Source organism: Bos grunniens, chromosome 15, assembly GCF_055505025.1.
Source record: "Bos grunniens cultivar Pamir isolate PY7600 chromosome 15, Bosgru_T2T1.0, whole genome shotgun sequence".
Taxonomy (NCBI): domain Eukaryota; kingdom Metazoa; phylum Chordata; class Mammalia; order Artiodactyla; family Bovidae; genus Bos; species Bos grunniens.
This window is the reverse complement of record NC_141179.1, coordinates 53,815,438-53,837,351: the sequence shown is the minus strand read 5'-3', so window position 1 is coordinate 53,837,351 and position 21,914 is coordinate 53,815,438. Positions and strand designations below refer to the sequence as shown.

General features: G+C 45.3%; 1 protein-coding gene across 6 annotated transcripts; it reads right to left on the bottom strand.

Moving 5' to 3' along the window:
* Positions 1-1,115: 1,115 nt before the first annotated feature.
* Positions 1,116-15,251, bottom strand: DNAJB13 (DnaJ heat shock protein family (Hsp40) member B13). Of its 6 annotated transcripts, none has more exons than XR_015142176.1 (9): positions 15,104-15,251; positions 11,078-11,181; positions 9,878-10,039; positions 5,651-6,579; positions 5,036-5,193; positions 3,885-3,998; positions 2,408-2,521; positions 2,052-2,128; positions 1,116-1,468 (listed from the first exon to the last, which is right to left on the bottom strand). XR_015142176.1 is itself a non-coding variant. In XM_086340768.1 (8 exons), the coding sequence occupies exons 1-8, from the start codon at positions 15,169-15,171 to the stop codon at positions 1,315-1,317; spliced, it is 951 nt and encodes a 316-aa protein (XP_086196894.1). In that variant the 5' UTR covers positions 15,172-15,251; the 3' UTR covers positions 1,116-1,314. The 6 variants fall into 6 exon arrangements, 4 of the variants coding, with proteins under 4 accessions (XP_086196894.1, XP_086196895.1, XP_086196896.1 ...); XR_015142177.1 differs by lacking the exon at positions 5,651-6,579 and adding an exon at positions 4,584-4,694; XM_086340768.1 differs by lacking the exon at positions 5,651-6,579.
* Between the last annotated feature and the right edge of the window lie 6,663 nt (positions 15,252-21,914).

Sequence of the window (21,914 nt, the reverse complement as noted above, 5' to 3'; positions counted from 1 at the left end):
ACTCCGAAGCCCACATTCTTTGATGAACCATAGGTCAGATTCTACATCTCAAGGTCTGTGGCCTTCTCCCTGATGGTTTAAAATGGCTTAAGCTAATATGATATTTTGAATGGTGGAATCTAAGCAATATCTATTCTATGGGGCCCTCTTCTGACCCACCTCTTTTTTTGGGGGGGGGGAGGGGGCTGCACTGCGAGGCTTGTGGGATCTTAGTCCCCCAGCCAGGGATTAAACCCACACTCTTGACAGTGAAAGTGGAGAGTCCTAACCACTGGACCACCAGGGAACTCCCTCTGGTGTCTCTTAAGTCACTCCATGTAAGTGTCCACCCTCTCTGTCATAAGCTTGAATCTCTCCTAGCCCAAGCCCAGACTTCAGTGAGGGGTGCCTCCCTGGGCACAAGACAGACTGGGGAAGCAGGTGTGGTCTGCACAAGCCCAGGTGGGCCTGGAGGCTGGCACTCCCATAGGCCATGTTGGCAGCAATGCTGTAACCCTGAAACCTATGCTGTGAGTTCACCAAGCACCTTCACATCAGTGAGCAGCCTGAAGAGGGTTCTGGGTTCTGCTTTACTGACAAGATGGATAATAATGTCCAAAGGGGCAGGGGTAGGATTAGAAGCAGAGCCCAGTTCTAAGAACCTGCCTAGTTCTAGCTCAGGACCCACTGCACAGAACCAGCAATGCAGACTGGCGAGGCAGAAACTAAGCCCTTTCTGGCACTGTGTCCATTGTGCTGCCTCTAAGCAGAGTGAAGTTGTGAGAGGGGGCCTTCAAGGTTCTGATGTAGCTTTGCCACTGAGCCCTGTGTGACCTGGGACAACTGTTTTGCTTTCTGTGCTTCAGTTTTCCTGAGTACACTGTGACTATATCACACTAGAGACTGCCCTTCCAGAGAGCATGATCTGGGGACCCTCAGAGATGAGGCAGCACTGCACCCCACTATCAAGTTGGGAGCACAGAGGCTCTGAATCCTCAGAGACCTGGCCAGGCTCACATAGCCAGGATGGGGTCCCAGCTCCTCAATTTCTTGGGCCCTGCCCTTGCCTCTGCTCCACGAGAAGGGCTGTATAAAGCTCTTCTCCATCTAATACATAACTCTCCTGGGTGTAGCTGTAGGATAGGAAATAAAACTTTATTGTGTCAGTTCAAAAGTCCCATGCCATCCAGTCCCCAAGTCCCGGCTGTGCAGTGGGCGGGCTCCCCTGCACACCCTGAGGCTGTGTAGGGGTGGGGTCAGGCCCCTGCTCACCTTCCCCTCCCCCTGCTCACCTTCCCCTCCCCCTGCTCAGGCCCCAGCCCACCCGAGTTAGAGTTACGTCAGCAACGCCTGGCGCAGCATCTGCTTCTTCTGGGGTGTGAGGCGGGTGGGGAACTGGATGTCGAAGTAAATGAAGAGGTCCCCCTTCTTGGTGGGGTCCTCTGGCAGCGGCATCCCCTCCCCTGGCACCTTCTTGAAGTACTTGGGGCTGAGACAGGGGAGGATGAAAGAAGGGAACTCAGAGGGCACCAGAGCCAGACATCTGCCTCTGCTCACATAACCTCAGGCATGCAGCAGTCACCAGCTTCTAGAACCAGTGGCAGGGGAGAGGAGACTGGCTTGTTCCAGACAGCTTGCTCCCTGGAAATCCATTTACAGTGAATCTCTGATTCTGGAGTCTCTGATGGAGGATTCCGGGAATCTCATTTAGATGGAAAACAGGACAAGGAGGGAAGGAAAGTGAGCAGACCCTGGGTTGGAATGGGGAGTACTCAGTTGCCAAGCTTCCCACACAGAGGACCTTGCTGGGGAAAGGGCTTGGAAATTCTAAAGGATGAAGACAACAGGGATTTCCTAACACTGGGGGCCTCTAGCCTCCACGATGACTTCATGCAAGTAAGAAAAAGGCACTCCATTTGTCAAATGAATGCAGCCCACAGCGTGGCCAGAGTGGGGGCTGGATTTCAATCCTTCTTACCCGCTTTGAGCTGGGTGCCAGCTGGGTACCAGGCTAGCCTCTAAGGACCAGGAAGCCCTTTCCCATCTATTGGGGCCCAAGTAAATGGACTCACTGGACGATGTCATTGATGGGGATGTTGAGCAGACGGTCATCTAGGGTCTTCACCTCTACGGTGCAGCAGGTCAGAGCCTAGGGGACATGAAGGCCCAAAGTGGGAGTGGTCCCTATGTCCATTCTGTTTAGAAGGTACTTTACGAGACTATCCGACGCCAGGCTCTAAGCTGGACCTCAAGGAGACAAAAGGATGTTCAAGGACTAACAGGTAAGTGAGCTGAGCAATAGCCTGCCCTCAGGAGTTCACAGTCTGGGAGAAAAGAATGACATTGATATATGTTATGATAGAGGGAGATGGGTTGGTGGACCCCAGGTGATCTGCCCACCCTTTGCTCCTCTACTTTGCCCACTCACCTTGCCCAAGGGGATGGAGTTCACAAAAAAGAGGTTGTCATTCTCCCTGCGGAAGCGAGGGTGTAGCTTCTCTTTTACAATGAAGATGATGTCAGCTGGGATGATGTTGGGACCCTGGGCAGGGGAGGCCAAGGGGTGACAAGGACTAATTGGTTATGAACCTTGGCCAAGTTCCTGTCTCTATTGTTTCCAAATCTTCATCTGAACAACAAGAAGATTAGACCAGTTTTTTCTGGAAGGGCCTTTCCATTTTGGCCTTAGAAAGAAACCTACCCCAATGACTATACACACCCACTCCCCACCCATCACCCTCCCCTTGCCATTACTCTGCAGCCCAAGCAGATGCAACAGCTGGAGGGCAGAATACTGGGCTGGGGTCAGAGTACCGCCTGCAAGACTGTCCTGCCAAGCTTCATTAAGTCCCAGAACTCTGCTGGAACTCCTGTGGGAGTTCGAACAGAGGAACAGAGGAATCAGACTGGCCCCTACCCACCAGGGCTTCCAGTCTAGGGGAAACAGGGACACAGTGAATCCTCAAGACTGAGATAAAAGGAACCCAGAGGTGGGAGCTCAGAGAGAGGTCAGGGAAGGCTGCCTGGAGAGGGGAGCTTTAGAACTGGGTGGGTTTTTTGTTTTAATTTAATTTTATTTATTTGGCTGTGCTGGGTCTTGGTTTTGCGACACGTGGAATCTAGTTCCCTGACCAGGGATGGAACCTGGGCCCCCTGCACTGGGAATGCAGAGTACTAGCCACTAGACCACTAGGCAAGTCCTTTGAGGTAGGTTTTGAAGTGGGTTTTCGGAAGTAGGTGTTTCATAAGTGAGAAAGAAGCAAGAGATATGGGCAGAGGAATTCATCTCTCTGGCTCCAAAGATAACATCATTCCTTCTCTTTTCAGAATTTGAGGAATCAGCACGCTTTGGACAATAATTTTATATTTTTATTTAAATAAGTAATTTAAAATTATTATAAATAAATGGCTTCTGAGTAGCTCCTACAATTGGGCTTTACTCAGAGAAACACACAAGAAAATCAGGAAGGGTACTTCCCTATGGTCCAGTGTCCAAGATTCCACATTCCCAATGCAGGGTCCTGGGTTTGATTCTTGCTTAGGGAACTAGATCCCACATGCTGCAACTAAGACCCAGCACAGCCAAATAAGTAAATAATTTTTTGAAAAGAAAATCAGAGCACTGATGTTAGGACTGGGATCTCCTTTCAGCTCTGGTGCTCTTGCCCTGGGCAAGTCCCTTCTCTCTCTGGGCCTGTTTCTCACTCTGCAAAATGAGAAGAAATCCTGGGTGACCCACTCACTGAGGCACTGTGAGTGCCCCTCAGAAGGGGCATTAGGGATCAGCTCATCTCCCCTGCAGACTGGTCTCCCTTCCAGACCAGGGCTCCCAGGGGCCTCGTTCCTCAGTCTTCCCATCACACGAACCCAGGTAACTGACCTTAGACAGCTTTCCCAATCCTCACCTGGTCCCCTTCCTTCTCGAAGGTGATACGTGTGCCCTGCCTCCAACCAGGCTTTACATCGATAGTGAGGATCTTGTCTTTGATGGTAGAGGAGTACCCATCCTCGTTCAGCACCTGTAGCAAGATGATGGGGAAGGAGGTAGGCTCAGGATTTCCCAGCTGGCTTTAACACACGTGAAAGATGCTCCATGGGATCTGTGCACAGCTCAGTCCTCCAGAACCGGGGAGAACCTGTCTGAGCCATCCCCACTCCCATCCTATGTTCCACTGAATCAAGAACTTATGATTCCAGGATGGCAGGATATGGCACGGGGTTGGGGCCTGAGGTGCCAAGCATTCCCCGTGAGTTGATCAAGGTCACAACCCCAGCCCTAGAAATTACGTGGTCTTGGTGACTAACAGACACACGGTGAACGCGCACTCACTTGCTCTCCCCGCCAGAGGCTCTGACCTGGAGCCTCTGCCAGATCTCTTAATCCCAAAGGGAAAAAAATGGAGGGCAACATGTCTTGACCTCTCCCAAAGCATTCCTCTGTCATCTACCTATTTCCCAGTCACATGCCCAGATGGGTGCCTTCCCTCCATGGAAATCATGGCTGTGGCTGGCATCTCCTCTGCTGGGCAGATGTGTGAGGGGTCTTGCTTGGGTGCCTAGCACAGGGCTGGACCAAGGGACAGGGCCAGGATGGGGTCTGGGACCTGACACACTGAAGGTCTTCTTCAACCAATCCCCTTGGGAAACGTGCCGTGGCCCATCCTCCATGCCCGCACGGCTCCTTCTTACTCCTGAGGCAAACACCCAGAAGAAACCTGCAGGGGACCATCAGGAAACACCCAGAAGGCAGAATTCACAGGAGACTCCTCCCGTCCAGAGCCTTCCCACTTCCCTCAGGGATGGGGCTGAGCTGAGAAGGGAAAGAGTTGGTCCCCGTTAGGAAAGCACACAGAGGGGACTCCTACAGGAGGAAAGACCCAGGCTAAAACCCTCAACTGTCCCTTCCAAATGTCAGATTCTGGAATTCGACCATCCTAGGGCTCCAAATCTAAGATTCTATGCTTCTGTAAGACCATAGCTGAGGTCTCCACTTAGGATCAGGGAGGAGGTGACCAGTAGGGTTGGAGGGGATAGAAGATGGTTCCTAAGTACTCACCCTTCGGGAGATCTTAATTTTCTTGGTGCAGCCAAAAAACAGGTCCTCCAGGGACAGGTAGAGGTCTCGTTCGATTGGAGGATCCTGTTTCTTGACCCCTCGGCCCCGGAGCCCCCCAAATTTCAAGTCTGCCTCGTTTCCTTCTGCATCAAAAAACTCTGCAGGAGGTGGGGAGAGGTGAGGAGTAAGAGAAATTACGTCCAGAAACTCAGATTCATAGACTATCCCTCACCTCTTCAGTCCCCAAGTGTAATACCTAGTCTCCCATTCCCACCTCACAGATTGGAGGCCTGCTTGGCCAGGCCAATGTGCTGCCCTTGTAATAGGGAAGCACCTTTGTATTCTATTACAAGGTAATCACTAAAGGGATATTGCTTGTAAGCTTAAATTATACATAAAGGCCCATCTCTGGGAAAAGGAAATGGCTACCCACTTTAGTATTCTTGCCTGGGAAATCCCACAGACAGAGGAGCCTGGTGGGCTACAGTCCATGGGGTTGCAAAGAGTCGGACACAACTTAGCAAGTAAACAACTGGCAACCCCGCCTCCCAGGTGATGAACATTAAGCTAAAATGCCTTTGCTCTGCTCACAGGAGACATGCTGACCAGGCTCACCTATGAATGACTGCAGGGAGGAAGAAATGAACACATCCTCTCCTAGGCTGACCGAAACTAGGAGATGTTTGACTTTCAGTTCAGTTCAGTCGCTCAGTCATGTCTGACTCTTTGCGACCCTGTGAACTGCAGCATGCCAGGCCTCCCTGTCCATCACCAACTCCCGGAATTTACCCAAACTCATGTCCATTGAGTCGGAGATGCCATCCAGCCATCTTATCCTCTGTCGTCCCCTTCTCCTCCTGCCCTCAATCTTTCCCAGCAACAGGGTTTTTTCTAATGAGTCAGCTCTTCGCATCAGGTGGCCAAAATATTGGAGTTTCAGCTTCAACATCAGTCCTTCCAATGAAAACCCAGGACTGATCTCCTTTAGGATGGACTGGTTGGATCTCGTTGCAGTTCAAGGGACTCTCAAGAGTCTTCTCCAACACCACAGTTCAAAAGCATCAATTCTTTGATGTTCAGCTTTCTTTATAGTTCAACTCTCACATCCATACATGACTACTGGAAAAACCATAGCCTTGACTAGACAGACCTTTGTTGGCAAAGTAATGTCTCTGCTTTTTAATATGCTAAGTTGGTCATAACTTTCCTTCCAAGGAATAAGTGTCTTTTAATTTCATGGCTGCAGTCACCATCTGCAGTGATTTTGGAGCCCAAAAAATAAAGTCAGCCACTGTTTCCACTGTTTCCCCATCTATTTTCCATGAAGTGGTGGGACTGGATGCCGATTCTAGTTTTCTGAATGTTGAGCTTTAAGCCAACTTTTTCACTCTCCTCTTTCACTTTCATCAAGAGGCTCTTTAGTTCTTCTTTACTTTCTGCCATAAGGGTGGTATCATCTGCATATCTGAGGTTACTGATATTTCTCCCGACAATCTTGATTCCAGCTTGTGCTTCCTCCAGCCCAGCATTTCTCATGATGTACTCTGCATAGAAGTTAAATAGGCAGGGTGACAGTATACAGCCTTGACGTACTCCTTTTCCTATTTGGAACCAGTCTGTTGTTCCATGTCCAGTTCTAACTGTTGCTTCCTGACCTGCATACAGGTTTCTCAAGAAGCAGGTCAGGTGGTCTGGTATTCCCATCTCCTTCAGAATTTTCCACAGTTTGTTTGATCCACACAGTCAAAACCTTTGGCATAGTCATGTTTGACTTTACTCCTCCCCTTTAAGTATACAGGAAGGCTGAATTCTAACTCAAGCAAGATGGTTCTTTGGGACAATGGGTCCCACCATCTTCTTGGTCTGCTGACTTTGCAAATAAAGTTGCTATTCCTTGCCCTAACAACCCATCTGTTAATTTACTGGCTTGTCCTGAAGTGAGCAGAACAAGCTTGGACTCAGTAAATTCTCAATTGCAGATCCAAGGATAACCATCTCTTGAGGCTCTCCACTGGTTCATCCTCCTGTTTAGACTCCCTTCACCCACACTTCCCTACCTCCCAGCCCACCCCTCCCCTCCCCCAACTTCGGGCCCGTGCTCCTTGACTCTGGCTGCCTCAGGAGAGAGAGGAGTGTCCTCTGGTGGCAGCAGTTGGTAGTGCCAGAAATGACGTGTTAGCTTTTGTGGAAGACGGGTCACAGCATGCAGTCCTCCCTATCCTCCCCCAGACTTCATTTCTCCTCACTGTTCATCCCAGCTCAAGACCACTACAGATCTCAGACTCAAGTTCCTATGAAGTCAGCAGCTGAGACAGGGGAGAGGCAGGGTTAATCACTAACCAGTTAGAGAGGTCACCAAGATGTCCCCAAACTCCTCTTTCCTCAACTTCTTCTACCCCTGCCCAGCTCTATGCTGTACAATGGAATCTTATATGCAACTATTAAAATAAATAAGTAAGATCTGTATGTAATATAATGTATAATAAGAGAATCTGTAAGATACAAGTGAAAAAAATCAGTGTAAACAGTGTGGTCCCATTTCCTTAACAAGATGAAAGGCTATGTGAAAATAAATATAAGCTCATAAATGCACAGAATATTTCTAGAAGGATACATAAATTGTAACAATGAGTGGCTATTTCTGGGAGAAGGAATGGAGTGCTGAAATTTATTTCTTTTTCTTTTTTTTTTTTTTTTGAGGGAGGTCGAATGGCAAAAGGCCTCTGTCCTGGAGTTGGTTGGTCTCGCAGAAAAGAAAATGTAGAGAAAAGAGGAAGAGAGAGAGACCAATATTCCTCTGGTTACGTGGAAAACCAATAAAGCCCTTACACAGGACTTGTACCGCTCACAAAGGTACAGGGCGTCCTCTTGAGGAGGTCTTGAAAGCCCAGGTGGGAAGTGAGCTCGTCGGCAGGCTTCCACACTCAGAAGAGCTGGCTGTGGAGAACGAGAAGGAATCTCAACCCTCCCGGGTTTCGGCACCAAAAAATGTAGGGTAAGGGAGTTAGAGAAGGCGAGGTTCAGAAAAAGAACAAGACGGGCACTTCACAGGAACAGATAACCTTTAATGAGGCGAAAAGGGACAGCAGTCAGATCAGTGAAAGTGAAAGTGAAGTCACTCAGTCGTGTCAAACTCTTTGTGACCCCACGGACTGTAGCCTCCCAGGCTTCTCCATCCATGGGATTTTCTAGGCAAGACTACTGGAGTGGGTTGCCATTTCCTTTTCCAGGGGATCTTCCCGACCCAGGGATGGAACCTGGTCTCCCACATTGTAGGCAGATGCTTTTACCGTCTGAGCCACCGAGCTGCTGCCCTAACCCAAGAAAAGAGTAAGTATATATGTGGAAATCTACTGTCTTAAGGGGGTCTATTCTTCTCCAAGGTTGTTCGGAGTAGTTATCTCTTAAATGGCTGGGGCAAGGAATTCTGGAGATCGGCCAGAGGCTGGACTGGCTGGGAGCTAGGCATAATCAACCTTAATGTCCATTTTTCTTGCCTTCGGGTGAGAGAGTTCTTTGTTTTGCATAGAACGGTGGGGAGGACCCAGAGGGGAATTTTAACTCCAGGCTATTTTGAGCCCTGTAACTTTCCTTCAAAGTGGTTTAAAGGAAGAGGACTGGTTCTTTCTTACACAAGCAGTAGCCTGGCCGTAGATGGCCTCCGGCGCTGATTCAGATATCTGAGCATGTCAGCCCTCTTCTTTCTCCCCTCACAATCACAAGATGGCTGTGGTAGCTCTGAGAATCGCATCCTCTGCTGACTGTATTCAAATGCAAGATGCTGAGGGGTAGGGGACAAAGAATTCTCCTGCTTTCTTAACAAGGAGGCAGCTATTTCCTAGAGACCTCCTAGCAAACTCCCCCCTCACCCCTTGAACTGAGCCTGGGACATATGACCACCGGGGGTTGCTCTACCATCCATGGCTTCTAGGAATCCTAGCCTAATATTTAAGCAGAACTGGGATTCTTATAAGCAGAGAATATGTTTTGGGGGTTCTTTTTTAAGGTTTTTTTGTTTGTTTGTTTGACGTGGACCATTTTTAAAGTCTTTATTGACTTTGTTACAGTATTGCTTCTGTTTTATATTTTGGTTTCTTGGCCAGGAGGCAGGTAGGATTTTGGCTTCCTAACCAGGGATCAAACCCATGCCCCCTGCAGTGGAAGGCAAAAGCTTAACCACTCTATTTCTTTTTCAATAAATAGTGGTTTTTAAAAAATATATATATGGGGCTTTCCAGGTGGCTCAGTGATAAAGCAGAGAAGGCAATGGCACCCCACTCCAGTATTCTTGCCTGGAAAATCCCATGGACGGAGGAGCCTGGTGGGCTGCAGTCCATGGGGTTGCTAAGTAGGACACGACTGAGCGACTTCACTTTCACTTCTCACTTTCATGCATTGGAGAAGGAAATGGCAACCCACTCCAGTGTTCTTGCCTGGAGAATCCCAGGGATGGGGGAGCCTGGTGGGCTGCTGTCTATAGGGTCACACAGAGTCGGACACGACTGAAGCGACTTAGCAGCAGCAGCAGTGATAAAGAATCCACCTGCCAATGTAGGAGACAACAGGAGATGTGGGTTTGATCCTCGGATCAGGAAGATCTCCTGGAGAAGGAAACAGCAACCCACGCCAGTATTCTTGCCTGGGAAATCCCATGAACAAAGAAGCCTGGTGGGCGACAGTCCACAGGGTCGCAGTTGGACACGACCTAGCGACTGAGCATGGATGAGCACGCACACACACACTATATATATTTCTTAAAGTAAACAAAACTACTCAAAGAAAAGCATCTTCTACAGCTACATCCTTCCCTAGTAAGGCAGAGGGGCAGGCAGGGCCTCTTACCATTAAAGGGGTTATCTCCTCCAAAGAACTCATGGAAAACTTTTTCTGGGTTGCCATGGAAGACGTAACCAGTTGTCCATGGGGTCTGCGATCCAAACTCCAGAGGAATTCCGCCCTTCAGACCCTCCTCTCCAAACTTGTCATAGATGCCTCTTTTCACGGCTGTGGATATGTGTCACCTTGAGAAGGGGCCAGCATGGGGGCTAAGAGAGCTGGAGGGCTGGGAAGCCAGAGGATATGGGGCAGGGAGGAAGAAGCAGGGTGAAGACAGCCTTATTTCTAAAGTGCCTGCTGTCTGGAAGTCTTTGGAGAGAGACACTAGAAGTTAGGGATTTAATTTCACCCTGGGTGGACCTACGTAAGGCCCCATAGCCCAGAGGAAAGATGAGAAAAACAAACTTGCTGGGGAGGGTTGAGGATTGGAGAAGAAACCAGGAGACTGAGGGTCGGGCTATTATGCTGGGGTTTGGTTTAACTCAGTCATTACAGCCACTGTCTAGTGTGGGTAAATACAGTCCTAGCGCCTTGAGACTGTAGGATATGAGAAGTCAAGAGCTGCCAATTCTAGTGCTTGGAAATCTTAAGAGTCCAAAGTCCTGAAAACTTGGGGCTGGGGAAACTTTAGTGATCTTCTGGCCACTCTTCTGCACACAGAAGGCTGTACCCACACAGCCTCCAGGACAGTATCTAGGGAACCCACGTGGGTACTTGCATGCCACAGAGGCAAGGATCTCTTTCCCCAGGCTTCAGGTTGCCACAGCAGAGACAGATTTCCTAATCACAGACCTCTCTCTGTCCCTTGGTACTTATGCTGTCCTCAGGGAGAGAGAGATTTGGCTTCTTGGTACTCTGGGAATAACTGGGTATGTCTGTCTTAGCCTTAGCCTTCTTCCCTGGGCAGCAAGCATCTCACTTTGCATCCCTGCAGGGGACAAGTGAGGCCTGGGGGGTGTTGGGGAGCCCCTACCCTGAGTCCCGTGCTGCTGAGACGGGAAGCAGGTCAGCCTAATCTGGGGACTCTCCACACCATGTCCTCCACCTTAGCTTGTGTCTACTCTGTTTAGATTCTGGGCCAGGAAGAGGAATGCTTGCTCTCCATTGGGCCCCCTCAGAAAGCCTGACACTCTTCTAAGTGAGGAATGACATTAAAGGAGAAGGCGGACAGAGGAACCACCCTCACGCTCAGCCCCAGTCACTCACGGTCGCTCAGCACATCGTAGGCCTCTGCTATTTGCCTGAATGTCTCCACTGCACCTGGCTCAATGGACCTCAGCGGGTGGTTCTTAAGGGCAAGTTTCCGGTACCTAAAGAAGAAGGATTAATACCTTGAGGCACAGTCCAAGGCTCAGAGCTGGCTCTGCTGTCGGCTGCCTGCCATTTGTACAGAACCTCAAGTGGAAAAGCTGAGTATCTTTGACTCCAAGTTTTCCTTTGTCCCTTACACCCCTGTTCCAGTGAAAACTCACACTGGCTTTTTGGTCTAGATAATGTTTTCTTTTTGCCTCTTCATTTCCACAACTATTGCAGAACCATGTCTTCCTATTTCCAGTTCCCCCGCCCCAACTCCAGTTTATTCTGTGTGCTGCCACCAGTTTGATTTCTTTCTCTCTTTTTTGTTAACTTGCCCTTTTAAAATGCTCCCTGACCAAGTCACTCTCCTGCCTGAACCCTTCACTGGTTCCTCCTTTGTCTTTTTTTTTTTTTTTTCTTCAAGGAGTCAGGATTCAAATCTCATGCAGCTCCAGAGTTTCTCTCTTTTCAAAACAACAAAAAAGTTTTTTAAAATATTTATCTGGTTGTACTGACATGAGAAATCTTTAATCTTCATTTTGGCACTTGAGATCTTTTAAATGATGCTTTCAAACTCTCAGTTGCAGCCTGTAGGATCTAGTTCCCTGACCAGGGATCAAACCTGGGCCCCCTGCATTAGGAGTGTGGAGTCTTAGCCACTGGACCATTAGGGAAATCCCGTAAAAACTTAAAAAAAAAATTTTTTTTTTGGCCATACTGCACAAACCAGGGATTAAACCCAGGCCATGGCAGTGAAAGCGCTGAATCCTAATCACTAGGCCACCAAGGAAATCCCCGCCCTTTGAATTCAGTATAAAACCCAAATGTGTCTAAGATTCGACTCCTCCTTCTCACTCTGCCCTTCTCACTCACTCCCCTTCCCTGCTGCCACAACCTCTCTGCAGTTCTTCTCTCCAGGCTCCATACTCTGCACACTGCACTGCTCATGCCTTCAACACTCTCCTGCTTTTACCTGGAATGATCAACCCTCTCCAGCCCCCTTCATCTCCTCCTGGCAAATATTTATTCATCTTTCCACATTCAACTCAGGGGTCCACTCTTCAAGGATGCCTTCCCTGACTGCAGCCTCCATTCTAGATTAGACTTCCTTTCCAGCAGCGCCAGTGCCTTTGATGCTGGTATTTAGCACACAGTGCTCCAGCCGTTTGATGGGTCTGTCTCTCCCACCAGCCTGTGAGTGAGTCCCTCCAGCTGCTGTGTCCAGTTCTGCATCCTCAGTGCCTCTCACCAAGTGCAATGAGTAAATGAATGACATGAACTCACCATTCCACAAGGCAGCCCATTTTGCTGTGGGACCACTCTGACTCTTAAATAACACTTTTCTTACTGAGCTGGGTCTGCTGTTCTGCAACCCTGTCTCCATCCACAAGGGTCATGGGGCCTTACAGATAGAATCTGATCTACCTTGAAAGACTTGAAGGCAATTGTCACAACCTCTCTGAAAGTCCTAAATCAGCCCTTCTCACTTACAAAGGTTGTAGTTAAGTATGAGAATTGCAATAAAACTAACAGTGAGTAAAAGTAATGAGGTTTGAGAAGAGTTCAGTTTTTCATATAAACTTGAGGGATTTTAAGATGATGCTTGTGGCACCTGCTTTCCTGAGTGGGAGAGAAAGAGGTGAAGTCACAGCCTAGAAGTGGCAGCCTAAAATGAATAAGAAGTTAATAGCTGGGTGATTAGGAACTTTCTTTGGTACTTTTCTTCATTATATGTTTAATCTTTTGGGGGTGTGTGTGTGTCAAAATCTAGGTACTCCCATAAGGGAGTGTCTCAAACAAGTGATTCATGCTTTAAGAGTTGTTTCAGGGAAGAAGGGTTAAAAACCATCATTTAGAACATAAATTGTTTTTTTAATCACTCTTTATAAGACATGGTTTCAGATGCAAATGACTGCTCTGCATTTTCATCTCATTATCTCATATAATTCTATTTCAGTACCACAACAACTTTTTTTTTTTCTTTGAGAGATGGGAAGACTGAGGTTCAGAAAGGTTAAGTAATTTGCCCAGGTCTTACAGCTAGCAGGTAAGAGAACCTAGGTTCAGACCTGGCTCTTTCTAATGCTTCAGTCAGTTCAATTCAGTCACTCAGTCGTGTCTGACTCTTTGCGACTCCATGGACTGCAGCATGCCAGGTTTCCCTGTCCATTTCCAACTCCTGGAGTTTACTCAAACTCATGTCCATTGAGTCAGAGATGCCATCCAACCATCTCATCCTCTGTTGTCCCCTTCTCCTCCCACCTTCAATCTTTCCCAGCATCAGGGTCTTTTCCAATGAGTCAGTTCTTCCCATCAGGTGGCCAAAGTATTGGAGTTTCAGCTTCAACATCAGTCCTTCCAATGAATATTCAAGACTGATTTCCTTTAGGATGGACTGGTTGGATCTCCTTGCAGTCCAAGTGACTCTCAAGAGTCTTCTCCAACACCGCAGTTCAAAAGCATTAATTCTTCTGCGCTCAGCTTTCTTTATAGTCCAACTCTCACATCCATACATGACTACTGGAAAAACCATACCTTTGACTAGACGGACCTTTGTTGGCAAAGTAATATCTCTGCTTTTTAATATGCTGCCTAGGTTGGTCATAGGTTTCCTTCCAAGGAGCAAGCATCTTTTAATTTCATGGCTGCAGTCACCATCTGCAGTGATTTGGGAGCCCCCCAAAACAAAGTCTCTCACTGTTTCCATTGTTTCCCCATGGAAGCAAGGCTTCTAATGCTTAGGTTGGGCTCATCTTTCTGCTTTTCAACTGCCCTTTCTCCTTGTGACATTTCCCTAGACAGGTCTCAATGGCCAACCAAATGTTATGAACAGTGGATGACATCACAGACTATCCTGAATTGTTCTCTAATTGATTCATGAGTTTGTGTCTTATTTCTCAACCACACTGTAGACTCTCTCCAGTTAGCTCACTGAGATCCCTTACTGGAGGTGATCCATGGTAGGCAACAATGATAGGCAACAATATAAGGCAAAGTGTCTGAATACTGGCTCTGCCGGTTACTAGGCACATGGTCCTGGGATAATAATGGTACCTACCACTCAGGCTGTTGTGAGGATTAAATGAAATGATAGAAGGTTCTCAGAACAGCATCTCCACAATTCAATGGAGTGTAGCTATTGTCACTAGTCTGTTAAATTATCCTAGATTCCTCCCTTTTTCTTTACCCTACGATGATCCAATTAATAACTAAGTCCATTCTCTCTTCTCTCTCCAGCTCACTGCCCTGCTTCAAGCCTCATCTTTTTGCCTTGATTATTGTGACAGCCACTGAAGGGGTCTCTCTCTTTCCAATATAGATTCCACATGCCCTGTATGTCCCCTTTTGTAACATTCATCAAGCTTACTGTGACTTATTCAACATCTGTATTCATCAACAAAATTAAGCTGCACATCTGATTCAGTTGTATCTCCAGCTGCTGAGACCACACTGAACCCACATAATATTTACCAAAAAACATTTTTTCAGAAAAATGTTCTGATTCCTGCCCCAGATTTCTTAGAAATATCACAAAGTCCCCAAGACTTGATGTAACTATTCAGAGATGGGATTTATTCAATACCCATCTACCATGTGACAGTCGAATAAAATTTGTAATACATCTATCTGGCCAGGTCACTCCTGTTCGCAATCATGTGGGTCTCTACAATATTAAGGGTAAAGTCTCCTTTGTTCTCATTTTATTGATAGGAAGACCACGGTACCCAGGAGAGCAGACAGGGCATAGAGGGTAAGGGATGATGAATTGGGAACCCTGACCCAACCCAAAGCCAGGATGTGGGTGTGCAAGAAGTAAGAGAAGGAACATGGTTTACCTTGCCTGCCCTAAACTGTGCAGGAAAGTTCAGTTTGGAAGAGGTGAGGGTGGGGCCCGTTCCAGCACAACCCAAAAGCTTTGCTCCTGCCCCAACTTACGCATTCTTGATCTGAGCATCTTCTGAATTGCGAGTGATCTGGAGCACAGAGTAATAATCCTGGCCCATGGCTGGCTGGTTGTCAATCCGTGGATAGTCCTGACTCCAGCGGCAGGTCTGTTAGTCTGCATTCCTTGGTTGCTCCTGACAACCGCACAGGGGCACTCTGGGAGTTGTAGTCCTTCCTTCCTAAGCAAACCCCCTTCTCACCTGTGCCTGTAGAGGAGGGATTGAGAGAAACAGGACTGACTCTGTGAGCCTGATAAGAAACCAGAGTTTCTAGGGAGAGTAGAAATTGGTTTTAATTAAGTTTTCAGAACAAATAGATTGAGCTATTTTTAAAAAATAAATCTTTATTTTAGAATGTTTTCAGATTTTCAGGAAAGGTGTGAAGATAGCATTCTCATATGCCCCACACCAGGCTTCCCTTATCATAAACACATTACACAAGAATGGTACATTTGTCAGAAATAATAACCCATATCCATACATAATCTATGGGGGCTTCCCAGGTGGCACCAGTGGTAAAGAATCCATCCACAAACATAGACAACATAAGAGAGGCGAGTTCGATCCCTGGGTCAGGAAGATCCTCTGGAGTAGGAAATGGCACTCCACTCCAGTACTCTTGCCTTGAAAATTTACATGGGCAGAGAAGCCTGGTAGGTTGCAGTCCATGGGGTCGCAAAAAGTCAGACATAACTGAGCGGCTGAGCACATACATAATCTATAACATAACTCCATACTTTATTCAGATTTCCTAGTTTTCACCTTAGTGAAAAAAGCCCTAGGGTTTTTCTTTCCTGTTTCAGGATCTGATTCAGGAAATATCATTACAATTATTTGTCATGTTTCCTTAGGCTCCTCTTGTTTATGGCTATTTCTCAAAATTTCCATGTTTTTGATGACTTTGACAGTTTGAGAGTATTGGTCAGGTATTTTGTGGAATGTCTCTCAATTGGATTTGTTTGATGATTTTCTTATGATTTAGACTGGGGTTGGAGTGCTTTTGGAAGGAAGACCACACAGGTAAAGTGCTATCCTCATCACATCAGGTCAAAGGTGTGTACCATCACGACTTATCGCTGAAGACGTTGACCTTCCTTGATCACCTGCTGAGGCAGTGTTTCTCAGGTTTATCCATTTCTGGCTTGTACTCTTTGGAAGGAAGTCATTTCATAACCCGCCGTTAAAGAGCGGGGAGTTCCACTGCACCTCCTTGAGGGCAGCAGTGCCGTTTTCCTCTCAGGCACCCACACCCAGCCACCAAGCTCAGACCATTTTACCTCCTAGACACCTCTCAAGCTCCTGCTCTGCTTGTCCTTCTCCTAGCCATGGTCTTGCTTTGGCTTTCTTTTCTCAGCAAGGCCACCATGACTTCCTCCATGTTCTGCCACCTTATCTCTACCCTGCCAAGACCTCACTCCACTGACTGCCCAGTTAATCCAAGCTGTTCATCCTGGCACACACTCTGTGATCTGCCCCCTCATACTTGCTCTTACCTCTCACACCCACCTGTAGCACCAGCAAATGCCCAACTAACCATTCTCTCTCTCATACTCACCTGTGCTGCCAGCTCTGCTCAGACCCTCCCCACCACACCCACCACAGACCCTGGCTTCAACCCATATATTTTTTTCTTATGAAATAGTCTACATGCACAAGAGTAGCATTAGAATATTTGTTATTGAAGGACAGTTGCCCCTGTGTTCCCCTCCCTACTTATCATTCTCTTGCTCTATTAATTATTGAGTTGGCCAAAAAGTCTGTTCAGGTTTTTCCAAATAATTGAAGGGAAAAACTAGAATGAACTTTTTGGCCAACCCAATACTATGCCTTGTATCTGGTGGTGTACTAGTAAATGTTTAACAAGCTTGCCAGAAGGAAAAAAAAAAAATAACAGCCCTGAATTATAGCACTTACCAGTTCCTCTCAGGTTGGCACAAGCCATCTCCACATACTGTTGCATGTATCCCAAACATATTTACTTTTTCATATTTTTAAACTTTCTAGAAATGGTATAATCTATGCAAATGGTATGTTGGTGCATGTGTATGACATCTTCATAGTGCCTGTTCAGCATTCACTGCTGATCCTGAATATTTGGGCATGTGTCAACTCTGCAAGATAATGTCAGTTTTCTGATGTGGAGCTTCTAATTTACAATGGCAATGTAGTAGTATGTGTGCATTCCTTTTTGCTCCACATTCTCACAATTCTTGGTGTCAAAGTTTTAAATGTTTGCTGATCTAGGTGTGAAATAGCATCTCACTGTGGATTTTAAGTTGCATTTCTTGGCTGAGGTCTTTTCATTTTTATTGCCATTTTTTTTCTTCGTTGTGAAATGCCTATTTACATCTTTTGTCCATTGTCTTTCTGGGCTGTCCTTTTTTAGAAAATTGATTTTTTACTCTTTATGTTTCTTTGTTGATAATATAAAATACAAACCCTTCCACCTTGGAGCTTGTCTTTTTACCATTTTTTTTAATGGGGTCAAATTTATCAATCTGTTTCTTTTGGGTTCTACTTTTTGTGTCTAGTTTAAGAAATATTCCCTATACAAGGTCATAAAGATCTTCACCTGTATATTCTTCCAAAAGTCCATTTGACTTTTAAGTCTTTAATCCACTTAGAACTTATTTTTTTGTATATGGTTCCATGTAGGTTTTTTTCTTTTCGATATCCCATTGTTCCAGAACCATTCATTCAACAGTCTGTTGTTTTCCCACAAGTCTGTATGACTGCTGTGTTAAATACAGACATTACATAAATGTATGGTTTGTATCTGGACTACTGCTACTGCTCCAGGGGTCTGTCCCTGAGTCAGCACCTCACTACAGCCCTTCCTCTTCTCCTTCTTCCTCAGGAGTAATTTCTCCAGGTACTTAGCCTCCTATTCCTCTCAAAGGGAAGTGTGTTATTAAGAAAGGAACTAATATCAGTCATACAGGGAAAGAGAGGTGCTACATTTTAAGACTTTTCTCTCATTGTGGATGGAAAATCTTGATCGTTCCCTGATGACATTCCAGATACTAATGACGGAAAGAACTCTCCTGGGTCCTCTGAAGCCACCCAACTGCAGAGGAGGGCCTGCCTTAAAGTATTGTAGAACTTTCATGTTGTTTGAGGCAAAGGATCTATTTTAGGTATATTTGGAAGTGACAAAACACACTTTTGGAATTGGGTCAAAGGACAGAGAAATCAACTAGAAAGCGAAGAAGTAAAGTGTAGGTGTTGGGTGAGTTGCATGGTCAAAGTGACCATATCTTGATGTTGCTGAGCTCACATGCCATCTGTGTGACTTGAAGAGGTTTACTTAGGGGCCCCGAGTTTAATTTTACTTGAATAAATGGGAGTATTACCTCCACCACTGAGTTCGTGTGAAAATATTAAATAAAACTATACAAAAGCATGTATCACATGGAAGATGCTCCCTTAGCACTGACGCAGCAGAGTCAGAGCCAAATCCTGTTAGCTACTAGTTTTATGACCTTAAAACAATCATTTCTTAGCTATAGTTGTCTGCTTGTAAAATGAACATACAAATATACATAGTTATCTGCTTGTTAAATGAAAACGTGGAATTACTCTATATTTTTTGCATTTCTGAGCTTTCTCATGGATTTAATTTGCATTTTTATTTAAATACTAATATTGAACATTTTTTCTTCGGTACTGGCCATTTGTTTTACCTTTTTTTTTTTCTGGTCATGCAGCTTGTGGGATCTTAGTTCCAAAACCAGGGATCAAACCTGGGCTCCCACAGTGAAAGCGCTAAATTCTAACCACTGGACTGCCAGGGAATTCCGTTTTACTCTTATTACCAGAAAAAAAAAAAAATGTTATTAAACTCGGAGGGTTGGGGGAAGGCTTTGCTTTATCTGGGACTGGCTGAATGGAGAGGAAGGAGACTCTAGAGGAACACCAGGTGTGCAAGGGCTGTGGTAAAAGGGAAGGAGAGAACCTGGGTGGGTGGAAAACTGGTTACTCACAGTGGTATTGAGCAAATAAATGAATACACTGAGAATTATGAGAGCCAAGCTTCTCATTGTTGGAGAAAGGAGGTACACATGTAGAAGGTGGAGTTGGACTGGAATTGGTGACATCAGTGTGAACTCATGATTTTTAATATATATAGAATGATGGATGTAAGACAGATGTATAGATATACTATCTTCTGACAGGGCCTAGAAGCAATAATACCCCAGGAGTAAAGAGCATATTATTGCCCAGATCTTGATTTCTGAATACAATTCTTCACTAAAAGAAACCAGGGCTATTTAGACAAATGACTGATTCCAGGCCTGGAGTGGGAAGTCATAAGTTGAGGCTTGACTATTTTATGGGGCCAGAGAATGTGCAACAGCTCAAAGAAGGATGGAAAAATGTTAAAAGGACATAAGATACAGCTTGGAGGAGCCCCCACTGGCCCAAATGGGACAATTTAAATATCAAAATAAATCACAGTATAATTATAATGGATTATAATTACAGTATAATTATAATGGATTATAATCTATAGAATAAAAGATGAATCTATGAGTTATTTATAATAATATATCTATGACAAATGAATGAGTGAATGAATAAATAAATCAGGGAGAAGGGAAAGTTCTTCCTTACAGTAGAATGTTGATAATAAATGTAAGGAGAATAATGGAATTAGAAAATCACCATTTGGCAATTATCATAGGAATAAGTGATTCAGATAGAAATCATTAAAGAATGCTAAAACTAGTTGATACACAATTGTTGAGGAATAGGATATTTATATAGTCTCAAAGTAGTTCTCCCTCAAATACTTATTAACTTTGCTGTGGAGAAATCTCATAGACACCATTTTAATTGACTTATTATCTGACTAAAATAAAAAGGATGGACAAAAACAAGAGTTGGCAAGGACATGGAAAAATTAGAACCCTTATGCTGGTGGGAATGTAAAATGGTGCAGCCACTTTGGAAAATAGTTGGCAGTTTCTCAAAACATTAAACCTAGAGTTACCATATGACCAAGCAGTTCCACTGTTAAGTATATACCCAATAGAACTAAAAACATATGTTCACAGCAGCACTATTCATAGTAGCTAAAAAATGTAAACAACCCAAATGTCTATCATCTGATGAGTGGATTAAAACACTGTAGTATATCCATATAATGGTGTATTAGGGTTCTCCAGAGAAACAGAGCCAATAAAGTATGTTTGTGTGCATATAGAGAGATTTAAGGAATTGGCTCATGCAATTATGGAGGCTCCAAATTTTGGGGGGCTCCAAAATCACTGCAGATGGTGATTGCAGCCATGAAATTAAAAGACGCTTACTCCTTGGAAAGAAAGTTATGACCAACCTAGACAGCACATTAAAAAGCAGAGACATTACTTTGCCAACAAAGATCCGTCTAGTCAAGGCTATGGTTTTTCCAGTGGTCATGTATGGATGTGAGAGTTGGACTGTGAAAAAAGCTGAGCACCGAAGAATTGATGCTTTTGAACTGTGGTATTGGAGAAGACTCTTGAGAGTCCCTTGGACTGCAAGGAGATCCAACCAGTCCATCCTAAAGGAGATCAGTCCTGGGTGTTCATTGGAAGGACTGATGCTAAAGCTGAAACTCCAATACTTTGGCCACCTCATGCGAAGAGTTGACTCATTGGAAAAGACCCTGATGCTGGGATTGGAGGCAGGAGGAGAAGGGGACAACAGAGGATGAGATGGTTGGATGGCATCTCCAACTCAATCGACATGAGTTTGAGTAAATTCTGGGAGTTGGTGATGGACAGGAAGGCCTGCCATGCTGTGATTCATGGAGTCGCAAAGAGTCGGACACGACTGAGCAACTGAACTGAACTGAAAGAGTCCAGACCCAGGGAAGAGTTGCAGTTCAAATCCACAGGCAATACACTGGCAGAATTCCATCTTGCTTGGTGGAAGTCAGTCTTTCTCTATTAGGGCCTTCAACTGATTGGATGAGGCCTTATATTATGGAAGGTAATCTGCTTTACTCAAAGTTCACTGATTTAAATGTTAATAGCACCCAAAAAACACAGAAATATCCAGAATGTTTGACCAAATATCTGGGCAACATGGCTCAGTCAAGTTAACACATAAAATTAACCATCACAAGTGAGTTAAAAGAATGAAGTACTGATGCATGCCATTAATGCTATTAATATAACATTGATGAACCTTGAAATTTTTATGCTAAGTGAAAGAAGTCAGACACAAAAGGTCACATATATTCCATTTATATAAAACATCCAGAATAGGCACATCCACAGAGACAGAGTCCACTGATCAGTGGTTGCCAGGGCTGAAGCATGGGGAGTGACTGTTGAAGTATATGGGGTTTCTTTCTGGGGTGATGAAATGTTCTGGAACTGGTGGTGATAGTCACAATACCTTGTAAATAAATAACTAAAAACCACCAAATTGTGTAATTTAAAAGGGTGCATTTTTTGGTTTGTGAATTATATCTCCAAAGGATAAAAAAAGTTATCACCAGTAGAGAGGCAAATCAAGATTGCCTGGCTCCCAATACCATGCTCTTAGGATGGAGAATTACTCTGGGAATATTCTTGCCCAAATATATAACCTGAATCTAATCATGAGGAAACATCAGACAAACCCATAGTGGCCTATGTTCCAAAAATATCAGGGTTATAAAAGGAAAAACTGAGGAAGTACTCCAGACAGAAGCCAAATAAATGCAACGTGTGATCCTGGATTAGACCCTGGACCACAAAGGAAAGAGTGATTATAAAGGACACTGTTGGGAAAACCAGAAAAATTTGAATGGGGTCAGCAAACTGGATAGT

What these genes read in the sequence shown, in the direction of transcription:
- DNAJB13 (XM_086340771.1), bottom strand. Translation starts at nt 15,171, where the DNA reads ATGGGCCAGGATTATTACTCTGTGCTCCAGATCACTCGCAATTCAGAA. An exon ending in CTACGATGTGCTGAGCGACC is followed by an intron (nt 10,040 to 11,077) that starts GTGAGTGACTGG and finishes ACATATCCACAG; the next exon opens with CCGTGAAAAGAGGCATCTAT. An exon ending in AAATTAAGATCTCCCGAAGG is followed by an intron (nt 3,999 to 5,035) that starts GTGAGTACTTAG and finishes ATCTTGCTACAG; the next exon opens with GTGCTGAACGAGGATGGGTA.